Genomic DNA, 19,096 nt, shown 5'->3' with positions numbered 1-19,096 from the left:
CTACTGTACGACTGCTAAAAAGTCTTTTACAGTATAATAAATCTTTGCAGACAATAATTCTTTAAGCCTTTTTTTTAATAAATTAAGAGAAATATCAAAAGAGTTCGTGGCGGTCGATATCCAACACTAAAAACCTATTTTTATTATTGCAGTGCTGGGCATCAAGCGTCTCAAGCAAATCGAGACGATGTGCCTGTCACGTAGGGTCCAAATTCCCCGCAGCCACGGGCTCAGTGTGGAGACACTGCTGGATGTGCTGCTCGTGCTGTACGACGAGTGCTGTAATAGCAGCCTTCGGAGGGAGAAGGCTGTCGCTGACTTCATACAGTATGGTGAGTGGAAATAGAGATAGAGAAAAAATACAAGTACTTTTGAATAGTCATATTTTTTTATTCTACCACTCATTCGGAACGCAGACTCATCACAAGAAGAATGAGTAAGAAACTAATATCTTGCTCTTTTGAATAAATGTTATTTTAAATAAATTATTACACATTAACAAGTAAGAGGCATGCAATATTCGACACAGAAAAGAGTGTTGTTTACCATGATACATTGTCTACCAGAGGTAGAACGTAAAAAGTTGTCTCCCGACTTCAGTTTCAGCTGCGAAGCAGATTGCTTTGTAAGCTGTTTCAGTCATAGAGTGCAGATTAGACTGAAATTACAGAATAAGAGGCATCTTGGTTCTGTGGAATAGCAACGTTGAGTCGAGTGATAACGAGGTAGGGACGGAGTGGGAGGAATGGTAGGATAGTAAAATATTCTGTATCTATAAACTGTATAAACTTGATTATAAAAAATTAGGAAATTTGACTTTAGTTTTTTGCTTTAAGGTTGAATTTTCAATAGATTTATATTTGAACTTATGCAGTTCATTATATAGCGTGCGATATCAACTAACTGTAATAACTAACTCAAGAATGAAGAAGCAACGAATGAACAATACCACAAAAGTCGCATTTTATGAATGGTGGTACCCGCGTAGTATGTAAAGAAATGGGATATATTATTATCTGTATATATATTGTGTGACACATATATGAGTGTATATGCGATGTTTACCACATATCAAATCGAATGTTATTTTGCTGTTGTTGTGGTCATATAAAATTAGTTATCATACCATATTAAAAGAACTTTAAATACAGTTATTAGTTTCAATTATTTTCACCACCCGTTGTAAGCTAATTCGGAAATACGCACTTTCGTTTCCTTATTATAATAATAATCATTTATTCAGCGTAACATAATACAGAGTGAAAATATAGAAAAACTTGAATGCTAATATCGCGCGTTATGAGCTGAAAGGGCCTCCACTAAGCAGGTGCCGCAGTGTGTCACTGCAGCGCTGATTTTCAGTATTAGTATTCTGTTTGAATTAAATTTAAGATAGACAAATCTTCTAAACTATCGTTTAATTTTGGGATTGGTCCTCGATTAACGTAAATTCTGCGTGGTGACATGCGACATCGACTTAAGCGATTTCGATTTCTACTGTGATGGACCCGGTAAGTCAAACTCATTTATATATTTTTGGCTAGCTCACGACCACGGCCAATGTAACTTAGTTGAAAGGTATATAGGCATATGAAATTACCATAGGCACCTTTATTTACCATTTTTTTTTGTGTTAAAACCTTTATATTAAAACCTTATATATTAATTAATATTGCGTACTAAACGCGAAAGTTTAAAAATAATAGGTTTTATTTATGGATCCGAAATTGTTTATCGGTATCTCGTAGAATTTGATACCCATTCCTACAAATAGAATATAATAGAAAATCATTTATTCAAATAAACTTAATTTAAGCACTTTTAGAATAGTCAGCATTATTTTACTATTTACTACCGCTCATTCGGAAATCTGTCTCATCACATAACTATCAGATCTATTAATTTTATAAAATTTACCTGGGAACGACAACTTTATATTTCTATCTAATATAAGGGTTTTTTTTATTGGGTTGTTTGAGCTATTGCCAGATGTTTGTAGCACCTGTAACACTGCGACCTACAGAGATCTATTGTGCTCGCCCTTTTTCAAAGTTCGCAACCTAGACCCGTCAGGGACAAGAATTGAAGGATATTCTTTGGAGCGATGGTTTTTATCTCCTCGGGAAAGAGTGTAAACTTTCCAAAGGAGATATTTCGTTTATGCATGATTGGACTACAACCACATAGGATGTGAAGGCGTTTCCTCTTTAGTTTGACAGAATCTGCAATATAAGGGTTATTAAAGTTACCAATGTTTGATATTGTTTTAGTTAAACCAGTGGCCACAGCGCTGAAGCGGCTGCGACTGTCGCGGGATGACTTCGAACTAGTCAAGGTGATAGGCCGCGGGGCTTTTGGTGAGGTGTGCGTTGTACGAGCGTCTTTTATGCAGGTATGTTATAACGCCAACTAGATACATAGATAATAATTTTTATTCGTATCTTAGTTAACACATATAGCCTTAATTATAACATTATATTAGATTTAGAGTCGGAAACAAGCACGTAACACGGTGTTTCAGGCGTCCATAGGCTACGGTAAACATTTACCATCAGAGAGGCCGTATGCCTGTTTGCCACCATAGTAATGTAAAAAAATTATATAACAAGTATAACAGCCCAGTAAGGGAATACCTACAGCAATACAAAACTGGTACGTAGCTCAGTGTGGAGGATCACTCAAGGAACAAAGCGCTGATTTTCAGCTTTGTCCTCAAGGGTGAATAATGTACTTTTATTTTATAAACTGAAGAACTCAGACTCGACTGAACGACATAATATGAAATAAAGTTACTAGTTTTTTTTAATTAAAAATGCACTAGGAGGATGATAAGATGAGCATAAAGTCAGGTCAGCCCATCGTGGTAAATTCATCAGGAGTTTATTATGATTATAGTTTTTAGGGGAACAACGTGATCGATCTGACATGGTGCATTGCTAGCAATGGGATTATCAGTTCACATTAATAATAATAACAATGAAAAGTCATTGTCACTTACGGATAACCACAGAAGAACACAAAATATATAGTAAAATTACTTTCCCTTATCCCGCATTCGGCATTGTTCTTTGGGACAATATACATAGATTCTAGGTTTATTAAATAAGAGATATCATTTTTTTATATTATGACTAGCTTTGCCCGCGGCTTCGCTCGCATTTATGTATCCCCTTAGGGGTGGAATTTATCAAACCCTTCCTTAGGGGATGCCTACGTCATAGTAGCTTTATGCATGCAAAGTCTCAGCCCGATCGGTTTAAAATTGACAAAGTTTCATACAAACTTTCATCCCCTATTTTATCCCCTTGGGGGTAGAATTAATCAAAAGCCTTTTTTAGCGGATGCCTACGTCATAACATCTACCTGCATGTCAAATTTCAGCCCGATCCGTCTAGTGGTTTGGGCTGTGCGTTGATAGATCACCATGTCAGTCACCTTTGAGTTATATATATCTAGATGATGGCAAATAAGCATACGGCCCAATTCATGCAAAATTGTCACTGTATGCCTATGGACGCCTGAAACACCAGGGTGTAACGTGCGCGTTAACGAGAGCAGTTTTTTTTCTATAATGCAATGTAAACATTTTTTTCTTGATGTTCTAAATAGGGAACAGACGGTGGTGTCAACATGGCGGTGGCGGGCGGCACAGTATCGACAACGACTGGCGAAAGGGTGTACGCAATGAAAATATTGAACAAATGGGAAATGCTCAAGGTAAGATACATTAAATTACACCAATAGGGACGTACGTATTTTTATTAGTATATTGTGAATGCGAAAGTAACTCTGTTTTTTTGTCGGTCTGTCGTGCTGTCACGCGAAAACTACTGAGCCGATTTAAATAAAATTTCGACACAGATAGTCAAGACCCTGAGACGGACTACTACTTTTTAATTTTTTTTTTATTAGATTATCAATTATTACATGTATGTATTTAATTAAAAAAAAAAACCCTAAATAATTAAAAATACTATCCAACGTCACTGTTCTACTAGGGCACAGATAGTTTCATAATAAAATAAAGACTTAGCTATATACGGCATATTGTCTATATGGCAATGGTTTCCTGTTGCAGAGGGCGGAAACAGCGTGCTTTCAAGAAGAACGTGACATGCTCGTGTTTGGCGATAGGAGATGGATCACAAACTTACATTACGCCTTCCAAGACGAACACAATTTGGTAACTAATATTGTTCTTATTTTAATAAAAAAAAAATTACTACTTTCTTGTTCACTACTATTTATAATAAGTAATTTTACAAAAATGAAAATGTATTCTTAATCCGACATATTATGGTAACAAACTTATGTAATTAATAATTTTAAAGATTTTAAATAAAAAAAAAATCTTCATAAAAAAATATTTAAAAAAAAATGAATCAGCTGATATCATAAACGCGGAGATAGTTTTTTCACCCACATATACATGGCAATTGGAATAAAGAAAAGCATAAGTTTTTATCTCAAACCATTGACTGGCAAAATTGTGGGCTATAATTATTATTAGTTAATTAATTTGCATTCATAATGTATTCCATACAACTGTTTTCGCTTGCAGTACCTCGTAATGGATTACTACTGCGGCGGGGACCTGCTAACTCTACTCTCCAAGTTTGAGGATCGTCTTCCCGAGGATATGGCTAAGTTCTACATTGCTGAGATGGTGCTAGCCATACAGAGTGTTCATGAACTGAGATATGTACACAGGTGAGTGGGGAAACAGGTCGTTAAAAGAATATCTATATATTAATATGTGAAGTAAAAACCTTGTACCCCTGTTTACGAAAATTGCGTGTTTAGTTTGGGACTACATGGTGCTGTATGAATTTTCCTGGCTTATTGTATTTACAATCTCATGCATGAACAACTTGCAATTAGTTATATTTTGTAAGAAAGGGGCCATTCATAAAATAACGTTACACGAAGTTCATGAATTTTAACTGCCCAAGGGGATGTCACAAATGGCCACATGTGAAAATAAGTGTGACCGTATGAATACGCGATATTTCGTATATTTAACAATTTTTTATCTAGATTAAGTTAACAAGCAAACACTTGTTTAAATTTTGAAATCTGAAGTCAGGAATTTATACACTTCTTGGACAAAATAACTTATGACATGATTTATGGATGTTCCCTAATATGGAATTATTTATTTCATTTAAATAGGTTCTGTGCAGTCTTAATAAAAGTTTTAAAATTATTTTTTTTTTTACAGAGACATCAAACCAGATAATGTTCTGTTGGACGCCAGTGGGCACATCAGGTTGGCTGATTTCGGATCGTGTTTGCGGTTAGGTGATGATGGAAAGGTAATTAATTGTCAACATTAGTTTAAAGCAGGTCTGTCCAAACTAGATAGGATCTAGGGCCAATAAAAATAACTAAAGTACGATTATTAATTCCAGTCAGTAAAATGACAAGTGCAACTATCACTGATTCAAAAAAGGGTGACCCGCTACAATAGTGATGTGCGGCAATCAATAGACTTAGACATTTAGTCATGCTTTATTTTATTAGGTATCGAAGACTTTTATTTTAATTTTAAATATTTAATACATATCGTATTAAACAATACGATTTTATAAATATGGACCTTACCAGCATATTAAAATTTCTCACTATAACATTATTACAAAAGCTGGGAAAAAATGTAAAAAGAGATTCAGAGGAATTAATACTAGAATTTTTATTTGTATAAAGGCAATTTGATATTGAATAAAAAAAATGTAATCTTGACTAACTTTTAATTGTAAAAACTCAACAACATCACTATTTATTTGAGACTAAAAACCTGCAACACTGGAAATGTCATTTTACTGACTGGAATTAATAATCTTACTTTAAATCAATGAGGGGGGCCGCAAAATATTAAAAACAAAATGCATGTATAATATTATAATCATTTTATTATTGTGCTACTTTTTCATTAATTTGTCAATTTAAAATGATAACCGCCTCATTGCTAAACGCCAACTATAAAAAGGAGGTTACCAATTAGATGCCTGATCATGAATCATTAACCGTTTCTGGAATGACTGTTTAAGATGTGTCAACTTTTTTGTCCATAAAATTGTTAGTTTATATGACTTATATTGTCCCTGTTGTGACACCATTTTAGGATTTATGGATAAAATAAATAATATATTATATATTAAATTCTCGTGTCATAGTGTTAGTTAGTAGTATATAACTACTCTTCCTAAACGGCTTGACCGATTTTTATGAAATTTTATATGCATATGTAATATGGTCTGAGAATCGGCTATTATTTATTTTTCATACCTCTAAGTGCTAAGGGTTGTCCACTCTTAACATTTATTTTCTTTTTTTTGCCAAAATTTTCTTATGCGATTTTATTATACTGTCAGGTACAAAGCAACGTGGCTGTAGGGACTCCAGACTACATCTCTCCGGAGATCCTCCGCGCCATGGAGGACGGACAGGGCCGTTACGGACCCGAGTGCGATTGGTGGTCGCTTGGTAAGCACTTTATTATTTACACATACATTAAAATGCTCTCAAAATTCCTCTCAGTCATTAGATGATACGTACACTCTTTCACGCGCGAATCATTTTTCACGCAGGAAAGAATAAACATGTAAATGTAGACAAAGAGATCGAAAAATATCCGCGCGCCGACACTGAGCACATTCACGCGTTCTTCAATTATGAATACTTTAGCGTCTTTTTATAATAATTAATTATTATTGTAAAATGGCGGACTATGTTACAAAGATATCATAGAGTCATTAATCTTCACATAGTATAAAATAAAGTCGCTTACACTGTCTGTTCGCTTAGATCTTTTATACTCTGCAACGGATTTTAATTAAAGTCTTTAAGAATATAATGAAAAAAAGACGCTAAAGCGCGCACGATTTTCAAACACCTAGGAATATTTTTTTAAAATCATTTTATGGATATGAATTATCAGATGGTTTATCTATTTAATATTATGTTGTACACAGGCGTGTGTATGTTCGAGATGCTGTTCGGCGAGACGCCGTTCTACGCGGAGTCGTTGGTGGAGACGTACGGCAAGATCATGAACCACGCGCGCTCGTTCCACTGCCCGCCGCCCGAGGAACATACCGCACAGGTGACGTCACACCACCGCCGCCACGCTCACCACCACACGCCAGCCCATGCCACACCACACTACACTAGGTTACATCACACTACACACCAATGAACCACACTATAGAGCTCAATCAACCGGGCGCTTTACACCGGTGCCCCCGATCGCCCCACCGATCGATCCCCCGCGCAATTCAAACGGGGATCGAAATTACGATGGTCTGAGCCTAGGTTCGAATCCCTAGTGGTGCCCTCAGGCTGAAGTCGTATCCGTCAGCCGGGAGTTAGCCTTCAGCTGCTCCTTAAGTCCTTCCGAGAGTTTGGAGTGCCATCTGCACTCTCCTACCGTCCGGTGAATCTGTAAAGACCAACTTTCGCCAACAGCATTACAGTTATAAAAAAAAAAAACACAGCATGTCAATTTACATTCATATTGTAGCATCACACAAGTTGCGCAATATACTTGCACGTTAATTGCTCGCGGAACGCCACCTCGGTTATATTAAACCTTAGTACGAATAGGAGCGCGCTTGTATTTCCGTCTCACTCACTGTATTCGACCAGCTGATCACATAGTACACTAATAATATAATTTGACACATATGAATTATAAATTGTTCCTAATAAAATGTCCTCAAGTTAGTGGTTTCATCACTGTATATAAAGAACCACAACAATGTCATATTACTGAAATGCAACTGCCAACATATTAATATGAGTACATCGTAATACATGAAAATGTATCTTAATTCTTACAGGTATCTGAGGAAGCGAAAGATCTCATCCGAAGATTGATTTGTTCATCTGAGAATCGATTAGGAAAGAATGGCTTACAGGATTTCAAGGTAAGTTATATATTAGGCAAAATAAGGGCGTTAAACTAAGAGACTATAGAGGCCGCCTATATAATGTAATTGAATATAATTAGACAACTATATAACATCCTTCTAACTTTAAATGTTACATATTATAATAGTTCTTCTGTATGTAGATTTGTCACTTAACTACTCCTAAGCTGGATTGATTCGGATGAAATTTTGTATGTTATTCCAAAGGTTTCTGGATGGTTTGAAACACAATTCTATCCAGTAGGTGACTCTGGGTACGACAACATATGTCGAGGTAGTTCTATTAAATTTATATACAGTTGTCGTCCATTTTTTCTTACATACGCATATCCTAAATACAGTTTACATCCTATTGCCCACAATGCCTACGCCGATATTGTACAAAATGATCAAATGTTCTCTGAACTGACAGTAGTTTTTGACATATCATTAGAATAATAGACCTACGTGAATAAATATACTTTTATAATTTCTAGAACCATCCATGGTTTGCGGGCCTCGACTGGGAAAATCTGCGCGAGATGCAGGCGCCGTTCGTACCTGACGTGTCCAGTCCTACAGACACGTCCAACTTCGATGTAGATGACACCGACATTAGGTAATTATGATTTGTTGTGGTGGTCTTATGGTGACGGTGGTTTTTTATGGGGTGTGTGTGTACACGTCCCTTTAGGGTTTAGGTATATAACCTACTTCGTCGAGACCCGGGGAGCTTCAAATAATAGAGTGGAGAATGTTTTTTTTTTTCGGACTATTCTAATGCTGTTGGCCGCAGCTTGGCTTAACAACATTAGATAATGAAAAAATAAAGAAGAAGACCTGTTTGAAGAAGAAGAGGACCTGTTGTCAGCAGAATTTTTTTCTCTAAAATTTTTGGTAAAAACTATTTTTCATATGTCTTACCGTTAGCGAGTTATTTTGAAAAAAGACCATTTTCAACCCTTTTTTAATTTTTTACATCCCTTTCCCGTTAACTTACTAAATTACTTTCTGAATACTCATGTATTTAGGGACTCGTTGCTTGATCCCGTACAATTCAAACGGGGATCGAAATAACGACGGCCTGAGCCAAGGTTTGAACCTCTAGCGGTGGCTTTAGATTAAAGTCACATCCGTCAGGCGGGAGTTACTCTTTAGCCGCTACATAAGTCCTTCCGCGAGTTAGCAGTGCATCTGCACTCGCCTCCTATCGTTCGATTAAGCTGTAAAGGAGTGGAAGATAATATAGTTCACCGATGTCAAATAATAAGATAGAGGCGTGGCAAATGATGATGTATTATGGCGGGACCGTCAAATATGTGTTCAAACTATTGTACCAATGTATGGCCAACGTGTGTTCAAATGTGTAGAGAGTGTACGTAATGTGTGTGTGTCGATCGATCAGGGTGTCGGGAGCAGTTCCGCCGCCGAGTGCGAGCGCGGCGTTCTCTGGGCTGCACCTGCCGTTCGTGGGGTTCACGTTCACGGCCGGCTCCAGGCTCTGCGACCTCGGCGCGCCCGCCGCGCCCCTCAGCCCCGCCAAGAACGCGCCGCGACAGGTGCGCACTACACCACACACTACACACTACACACTACACACTACACACTACACCACACTACTCACGGCCGGCTCCAGGCTCTGCGACCTCGGCGCGCCCGCCGCGCCCCTCAGCCCCGCCAAGAACGCGCCGCGACAGGTGCGCACTACACCACACACTACACACTACACACTACACACTACACCACACTACTCACGGCCGGCTCCAGGCTCTGCGACCTCGGCGCGCCCGCCGCGCCCCTCAGCCCCGCCAAGAACGCGCCGCGACAGGTGCGCACTACACCACACACTACACACTACACACTACACACTACACACTACACCACACTACTCACGGCCGGCTCCAGGCTCTGCGACCTCGGCGCGCCCGCCGCGCCCCTCAGCCCCGCCAAGAACGCGCCGCGACAGGTGCGCACTACACCACACACTACACACTACACACTACACACTACACCACACTACTCACGGCCGGCTCCAGGCTCTGCGACCTCGGCGCGCCCGCCGCGCCCCTCAGCCCCGCCAAGAACGCGCCGCGACAGGTGCGCACTACACCACACACTACACACTACACACTACACACTACACACTACACCACACTACTCACGGCCGGCTCCAGGCTCTGCGACCTCGGCGCGCCCGCCGCGCCCCTCAGCCCCGCCAAGAACGCGCCGCGACAGGTGCGCACTACACCACACACTACACACTACACACTACACACTACACCACACTACTCACGGCCGGCTCCAGGCTCTGCGACCTCGGCGCGCCCGCCGCGCCCCTCAGCCCCGCCAAGAACGCGCCGCGACAGGTGCGCACTACACCACACACTACACACTACACACTACACACTACACACTACACCACACTACTCACGGCCGGCTCCAGGCTCTGCGACCTCGGCGCGCCCGCCGCGCCCCTCAGCCCCGCCAAGAACGCGCCGCGACAGGTGCGCACTACACCACACACTACACACTACACACTACACACTACACCACACTACTCACGGCCGGCTCCAGGCTCTGCGACCTCGGCGCGCCCGCCGCGCCCCTCAGCCCCGCCAAGAACGCGCCGCGACAGGTGCGCACTACACCACACACTACACACTACACACCACACACTACACACTACACCACACTACTCACGGCCGGCTCCAGGCTCTGCGACCTCGGCGCGCCCGCCGCGCCCCTCAGCCCCGCCAAGAACGCGCCGCGACAGGTGCGCACTACACCACACACTACACACTACACACTACACACTACACCACACTACTCACGGCCGGCTCCAGGCTCTGCGACCTCGGCGCGCCCGCCGCGCCCCTCAGCCCCGCCAAGAACGCGCCGCGACAGGTGCGCACTACACCACACACTACACACTACACACAACACACTACACACTACACACCACACTACTCACGGCCGGCTCCAGGCTCTGCGACCTCGGCGCGCCCGCCGCGCCCCTCAGCCCCGCCAAGAACGCGCCGCGACAGGTGCGCACTACACCACACACTACACACTACACACTACACACTACACCACACTACTCACGGCCGGCTCCAGGCTCTGCGACCTCGGCGCGCCCGCCGCGCCCCTCAGCCCCGCCAAGAACGCGCCGCGACAGGTGCGCACTACACCACACACTACACACTACACACTACACACTACACCACACTACTCACGGCCGGCTCCAGGCTCTGCGACCTCGGCGCGCCCGCCGCGCCCCTCAGCCCCGCCAAGAACGCGCCGCGACAGGTGCGCACTACACCACACACTACACACTACACACTACACCACACTACTCACGGCCGGCTCCACTACCACAGTACATTATACCATCTCCGACTAACCAAGGCACAGGGACAGGTTCTTATACGCGATACAATCCATACAACCACACTACACACTTCCACATGTAGTGAGATTTTATAGCGATAAAATTTTAATTTGTATGTCTCAAAAAATTTGATAACAGTTAAACTTTTTGCGACACAAAAACTCAGAAACTCATCATATAGCACTCTATAGAAGAAATTTCACAAATATATAACCTACTAATGTACATTTTCAGGCGCCAAGCAATGCTGGCGATCGAGCAGCGCTTAAAGCGCTTGAACGCGAGAACGCGCTGCTCGCACAGACCATCGCTGAATTGCGTGCAGGCGGGGAACCCACCGGTAAGTACAACTCATACAATCTTAATCTTTAGAATATTATAAACGCGAAAGTTTGTGAGTATGGACGTTTGTTACTCTTTCACGAGAAATCTTCTGAACGGATTTTCATGAAAAAGTAACATAGCTTATAGCATATATCTTTTATTGAAATTAAACCCGGTTGAAACCGCGGGCACGCGAATTAAATATATAGAATCGTTGGGCTTCAGTAATGTTATACTAATTTTCAAAATAGAATTAGCAGTACCAAAAACATCCATGCTCAAGTTTTACCTCTTTTTAGTATTAATATAGAATAGTGTTTACAAACCTTTTTAGTGCCCCATGTCCCACTCCCACTTTATCCTTTCTAAAATTCTTATGCCCCCACCCCCTTTTACTATGTAACATATATAATTTATGACATTAAAAATGTAATGGTTCAGTTAAGAAACTTAAATAATAGGTTTTAGGAAGAAATTACTAGGAAATGTTTAATAAGAATAATTATTAATGTAAGTAAATTTTCAAAATGTATAATGAAAAATTTAAATTCACATTCTATATCATTTTAATAGAGTCCATTTTCGATTAGCCTCCCTTAAATTGCCCCCTGTGGAGCGTAAGCCTTCCGACCAAAAATCCTAACCTTGGCAAACACTGGTATAGACGAACAAAAAAATTGTAATAACAATACAACTATTGCAGAGTTTTATATGAATTATAAAATGGCGATATTTATTAAACAGATGATCTAGTCCAACTGAAGGAAGATCTGGCAGCAGTATCAAAGAGGAACGCAGACCTTGAAGCCCAAATCCGGTGTTACGAACAACTCAACAGTGGTATAACTGCACAGGTAAATAAACGATTTTAATAAGAGAGAGGTTACTGATAAGTTGAAACTTATAAATACATAAATATTTGTTTTGTAAATACATAGATAAGATACATAAAAAACAACCAGATCGATACTAACAATCACAATTATTTAACACAATTAATCTGTTGTAATATGTGAATGTCTGTTAGTGGCTTAATGTGTTTTAAAACTGTAATACACATGTGTGTAGTAAGAACTGGTTTTCCTTTAATAAATATATAGTTATGAATAAAAATGTTTGTACGATGTGTGGAATCGAATCTGCGAATACACACTGCTTGTGTGCTAAACCGTTAGATCACCGAGGCCATCAAACATTGAGATAAATGGTGACAATGAACAAAATGCATACGTCTGAATATGTAAAGGTAAGAAGGTCCTGAAAGGAGAAGTCTATTATGACGGAAGGACTGTATTAAACTGGTTTAAAATGAGACACATTCCTAGTTGAGATAAAATATGTATATTCAGCTCGCTAGCAGAAACGAAAAAGGCCAGGAATATCGTATTAGAAAACAATCGCTACATAATAACAGAACGTCAAAATATGTAAATCAAAAATATATATAAATCTTATAAAAACTATCAAAAAGGTTGCCTTCAGCAACATCTATAATTCTCTTTCTCACTCTCAGGACGTGCAAGCAATGACCGGTATACCACAGGATGCGGCGCGGCTACGAGAGTTGGAGACAATGATCAATAATCTTACTGCGGAGAAAGAGGATTTGGTGAAAGATAAAACGGACTCTATAGAGAAACTGAGGCTGCAGGTGTGTACGAATTTATATTGTTACTAGCTGCACTCGCGATTCGGCTGCGTGGAATTTAACTTTATTATTCTAAAATAAAAGAATTTTTCTAAAATAAATGTAGCTCCTTATTACTCAGCTACCTGCCAATAAAAGTCCCGTCAAAATAGGTCCAGCCATTTCGGAGATTAGCCGGCAGAAACAGACAGACAGAAATTGTAAAAAATGTTATTATGGTGTATGTATCGTACATATTTATATTCATATGCATGTAGTAAAAAACGGTTATTTCAATATTACAAACAGATTATTTACATGTATAGATAAATATTATATATAATAATCTATTTATTATGTCCTATTCCTTGTACGAGTAATTACTGCAAATAATATAGGATTTCATTTCTTTTAAATAGGAATATTTCGGTCACCTGTAGTTTGTAGTTGTTTGTTAAGTCAAATAAAACAGAGGATAAAGTGTTCATAATTCTGCACAGGATAAAATTTTCATGACCATAAATTAGGACGAATAAACAGTTGCCAATTAGATTACCTGGATATTATTATAATCATTTAACTCTGCAAATAAATTCATTTCAGTTCAATGAACTGTCAGCTTGTTTGTCTGTGATTTTTTTTACCAGTTAATCACTATGATTGAGACAACATCTGTGGGCTAATTATGTAACTTCGTTCGCAACGATTTTCGTATGTAACGTAGTGAAAATGACGTCATCTGTCAATAATGCGATCATATAGACGCCATTTGACGCTGTCAACTAGCATTGCAACGTAAACGCAACTTTACATATCGATAAAAATTATTTCTATCGAATGTCGATTTAGTAACCTCGTTGCAACGTCACGTAATCGCTATTTTGCCGAAATGACAGCGTGGAATTGAAACGGTTTTTACATTATGAGAAACAATTTAGAAGGTGTTTCTTTTGGTTACAATCTTTAAAATATCAGCATTAGCAGCATTATTTATCTTGTTTTGGTAATTTTCAGTATTACATATATTTTTATTATATTAAATATTACGTAGAAAGTCGTGAAAAGGTTTTAAATTTATTAAAATGGGAAAATTGTCACGACTCACAACACGACATCAGTGTTGCCAATTCGATATTTTATTTTCGTCCCAAATCACATAGAATGTTGTATTAACTAGAGTAAATGTTTAATATAAAATTAGGGTTGATTATGATATTAATATAATTAAAAAACTATTTCAATGAATACGGTGCTCTGTGAACGGAATACAACGTTTATGATGCTCTGTGATTTGTTTAAAGTAAATAAATTTATTTGTTTAAAGTTTTTACAATTATGTACAAATTTAAAAAGATGTGCCCATATCATTTTAAATTTATATGGATACCTACGTACTTAGCTAGGTATCTATAGCAGAAAAAGAAAATTTAATTTGTAGGTTAGATTAATATTATTAATGATTATAAATAGTTTGTATAAAATATGCTTTTATATTCAAAATTATTAACCTTATTTTTTCATTAGAATAGAATAGACTTTCTTTATTTTATTTTATTAAATGTCTATTAATAAAATTAAAATAAAAGAACAAGTGAACGCTGCAGTATATTTTGTAATTTTTGAACGCAATAAAAATTGTTTCAAATCAACCAACTAGTGTAACAACCCAATAAATTAAAATGTATCCCTCTAAAGGTATAAGCTATCTAATGTACTGACTTTTTAAATTAGTCGGATTAACAATATTCCGCTGCAACTTCATAGTAGTGTTTTATCGATAGAAATGATTTATGTTGCGGTCATTCGACCTTACTTGATCGCATTTTTTAAATTGAAATGATTTCATATTGCATCACAACTTCAACAGAAACAATTTCATATCGCGTTACATAATTAGCCCACTGTAATCATAGTTTTGAAATTATGTGAAAATTAATTATTTGAAAATTGTAAAATTACTCAAATAATAGCATCTGTTTTGACTACAAATGCATGTTGGGAACAGGACAAAGAACTGAAGGATGCATTGTCACAACGCAAGTTGGCGATGACCGAATACAACGAAGTGTCCGACAAGCTGTCCGAGTTAAGGCGGCAGAAGCAGAAGTTGTCACAGCAGGTGAGTTCACTAATTATTGTGTTAGGTATTATATGTTTCCCCGCCACGGTATCCGTCCGCATTCCTTCGTGAAGGCGGGCGGTTTGGTAGGAACTTTTGCCCTCATTAAAAATGGCACTAGTTGTTACATTTCCCTATGGCCGGCGTTATAGGTCAGGGATATCTCATTCTCGTAACTTGGTCAATAGAATAAGGACGTAAGGGTATTCTATCCTGGTCTCCCAAGCACTACATTGCAGTTTTTGAGTTACCAATATGTTGGCAGTGTTGCAACCGCCATATCGGTTAATTTCACTTCCTGTACTGTGTAAACTGTACATTAGATTAAGTTTTCCGCGAAACAAAGATAGATAGATAGATATTCTTATTCTTAATACAGGTCCGTGACAAGGAAGAAGAACTTGAGGTAGCCATGCAGAAGATAGACGCACTGCGGCAGGACATCCGTCGCGCTGAGAAGGGACGCCGCGAGCTGGAGGCGAGGCTCGATACCGCTATCTCAGAGGCTACTAAGGTAAATTTTTATATTTTATTGCCATACGTATATATAAGTATATTGATTCAGAATGGTGGCATTTATTGAAATTTCTTTTTGTTGTTTATAATTGTTAAGACAAGTAATTTTGAGGCTCTTTTGAAAAAAATAGTTGTAAAATTGTATGAAATAGTGAAAAACTTTGTTATGAAAATTAATTTTGGAATTTATAGCAACGGGTCGAGTGATGATGACACTCCAAACCCGCGGAAGGACCTGTGAAGCGGCCGAAGATCAACTCCTGTCTGTCTGATATGACCTCAGTCTGAGGGCACCGTTAGTTACGAAGTCGCGAATCTCAGACTGTCGTAATTTCGTTCTCCGTTTGAATCGATCGATAATTTAGCTTAATTGTTGACGGTTTGTCGTAGGAGCGCAAGTTGCGAGAGGAAACGTTGCGCGGTGCGAGGGCGGAGGCCGGCGCGGCGGCGGCGGCGGCGGGGGCGGGGGGCGCGGGGGGCGCGGGCGGAGCCGCCGCCGACGTGGCGCGCCTGCAGCAGGAGGTGGAGGCGCTCGAGGTCTGCACACACACACATACATCTGTCTTGTTCCTACTCTGATACGTTACTACTCACATTTCATATACTTCTATCTACACGTAACTAAGAGTTGATATTATAACTTATCGTCACGACTATTAGTATGTTCTATTTGATAGCAATAAATCCTTCAGCGAAGAGACAGTCAGAAGCGTAAATTAGCTCCTAATATTTTTTATTGTGTCGACCAGATTTGAATACACTACTTCTTGAGGGTAATTAAGTAATTCAAGGTAGTAAATCACCTGTAATCACATCACTGCATAATAAACGCAACAGAAATCGAAATTACAAAGTGTTAGGAAAAAACAAGATTAAAATAACAAATAATGAAATTAAATAAATGAATACATAATTACAATATATGCTATATTGTGTTTACAGATGCAATATGCGGAATCATTGTCGCAACAGCAGGCGCGGTTCGGTGCAGAACTGGCCGCTTTACGAGATCAGATGCTGGAGGGCGACGCGCTTCGCAACGTGCTTAGTAGAGAGGTATGCTATTGCACGTGTGCTACGCACACATATATAGTATAAATTCGGTCGTATTAGTAGGTAATTTATTCCGCAATCTAGTGGAGCTCCTCTAAAACCTCACTGTCCTAGACCACTTCATATATATGAACACGTATATCACGTTGACGTTATGTGACGTTATTATGTCTCTATCCAAAATGATACTTGGCAACTCTCAAATTATTATCCTGACATACATTGACACTTGTTAGATTATTAATAAATTGGCTATTAATGATATTAAACGTAACATTTAACAGCTACAAACGTCCAAAGAGAAGTTGGAGAGCCGCCGTCTAGAGCAGCTGTCGGATACTGAGGACAAGCAGATGCTCATCAACGAGAACAGGAAGCTTGCCAAGGATCTCGAGGCTGTAAGTAACTGTATAGCTAGCTGTACTTTCATATTGTTTTCTTATCATAGTGTTCAAAATCTACCCTGTATCATCGTAAGCACAGATATTATATTATATTAGAGTCCGTTAGTTTTCTGTTCCCGCGCGTTCCCTTCCCCTCCCTAACTAGTAACAAACGGACCGTACAGCGGCCTTGACGCGCGCGCGCATTGTGTTGTGACTTAAATAAATTGAACGAACTGTGAAACCTACCGTGAAACTGGAAAGCTAGCGAAGATATCTTCGAGACCAAGCCCAAGAAATCCGCAGAACCATACAGGTACGTGACTGACATTTCCCTAACATTTTGGTAGCAGAGTTGTTCGGGTTGTACCGAAACTATAAAGATTCTGATAGGTAAAACTGATAAATGATACTGATAGAAACTTGATTAAAACTGTATATTGAAACTTAAAATATAACTGATTAATGAATGTAATGAGTACGCGCGGCGTCCTTGATGACCGAATGCGAACTGATTTTAATGAAATGTGAAATGTAAAATAAAATGTTAATGTTGCGAAATAATGTACGATGCTAGCTCGTACATATTCCCGGGCGCGAAAGAAGATGTGAATGGGGATGCTGTGGTTGTGACCTTAATTACTACTTACAAGATGATGTACAATTGTTTCTTACAGATAGCATGCTAATGATTTTGTTAGTAAGTCGAATGATTTAACAAGATGATATAATACAATACACGAAGGCTTATTCTACACACACGCGTTAGGGATGGCGTACACTGATCTTAGCACAGACGATGTGCTTCTGTTTTGCTCTAAGACACGCGCACTTTCTCTCGTATTCACTGATATCACGGGCACTACACTTATTTTCTACACAGACACACACACTAACACTAACACTGATCGATGGCGGGGGAGCGCCCGGCTCCACCGCCGCTGGCACCATAGGCGCCCGCTTGCAGCGCCACCATCCAAGAACTGGAAATCCGGTCACTATCATAGCAACTGAAGCCATCCTAATTTAATTACTAAATTGAGGACGAAAATGTGGTGAAGTTGCTTTATTTTCCACGCACAATTTAGGACGTCCAAATGTCTTTTTGACAGTTTGATAGACTACACTGTCACATTCACTAACACTATCACTGTTTGCTGTTTCCATCGCACGGGGTTGGGGCGCGGGAGAGCTGGCCATGCCAACCGCCACAGTCGGCGATGCTGTGCTCGTCGAAGGGACCTTCCAATTGCGTAATCGACGCAATGTATAGATTACGCCGACTAACACCATCACGGCGATAATTATATAAATTAAAGTATAGTGATGTACGTCATGATAAGTTATGTGATCTGATAGTACGGGTTCGTTCTCTTTCATGAACTTAATTCTTTCTCCAATTTCTGTGAGTTGCTGACTTTCCGAATTCGATATGTCATTCCACTCGTGATGAGGAATAGATATGTTAATGATGTGGTTTATCGGTGCGACTGTGGGTGAGTATATATCTGGTGATATCTTTAATTTATTTGAATGCTGATAATGTGATGTAACAGTGAAATTATCGGTTTTGATGATGCATCCACTGTCTATAGTGCTCAATCCCGCATAAGTGAGCATATGTACGGTAACGTGATCTCCACACATTGCTCGTACTTGACACTGATTGCAACAAAAATAAATATAATTATTAAGTTCATTGCTTTCTTCCCACATATTTTCGCATTTGCTAGTGATCGTTTTGCAAGTGGAATTTTCTGATTCACAAAATTCTTG

At 39.5% G+C, this 19,096-nt stretch overlaps 1 protein-coding gene across 1 annotated transcript in view; it reads left to right on the top strand.

Moving 5' to 3' along the window:
• The window catches only part of LOC131841574 (serine/threonine-protein kinase Genghis Khan), a 57,511-nt gene that overhangs the window by 5,289 nt on the left and 33,126 nt on the right, over positions 1–19,096 (top strand). Inside the window, exons 3-21 of the mRNA XM_059189893.1 lie at positions 153–332; positions 2,271–2,392; positions 3,610–3,717; positions 4,079–4,183; positions 4,562–4,710; positions 5,222–5,315; positions 6,375–6,486; positions 6,975–7,105; positions 7,842–7,928; positions 8,408–8,529; positions 9,316–9,469; positions 11,533–11,638; positions 12,367–12,476; positions 13,136–13,273; positions 15,255–15,368; positions 15,748–15,882; positions 16,275–16,421; positions 16,827–16,940; positions 17,222–17,335. Of these exons, the coding sequence (XP_059045876.1) occupies positions 153–332; positions 2,271–2,392; positions 3,610–3,717; positions 4,079–4,183; positions 4,562–4,710; positions 5,222–5,315; positions 6,375–6,486; positions 6,975–7,105; positions 7,842–7,928; positions 8,408–8,529; positions 9,316–9,469; positions 11,533–11,638; positions 12,367–12,476; positions 13,136–13,273; positions 15,255–15,368; positions 15,748–15,882; positions 16,275–16,421; positions 16,827–16,940; positions 17,222–17,335 (2,342 nt within the window). The remainder of the gene's footprint in view (positions 1–152; positions 333–2,270; positions 2,393–3,609; positions 3,718–4,078; positions 4,184–4,561; positions 4,711–5,221; positions 5,316–6,374; positions 6,487–6,974; positions 7,106–7,841; positions 7,929–8,407; positions 8,530–9,315; positions 9,470–11,532; positions 11,639–12,366; positions 12,477–13,135; positions 13,274–15,254; positions 15,369–15,747; positions 15,883–16,274; positions 16,422–16,826; positions 16,941–17,221; positions 17,336–19,096) is intronic.

Source organism: Achroia grisella, unplaced genomic scaffold (assembly GCF_030625045.1).
Source record: "Achroia grisella isolate CSIRO2021 unplaced genomic scaffold, CSIRO_AGI_Agris_v1 utg1847, whole genome shotgun sequence".
In the NCBI taxonomy this organism is placed as follows: Eukaryota; Metazoa; Arthropoda; class Insecta; order Lepidoptera; family Pyralidae; genus Achroia; species Achroia grisella.
Note: the sequence above shows the minus strand (reverse complement) of the source record. Positions and strands in the feature narration are given on the sequence as shown.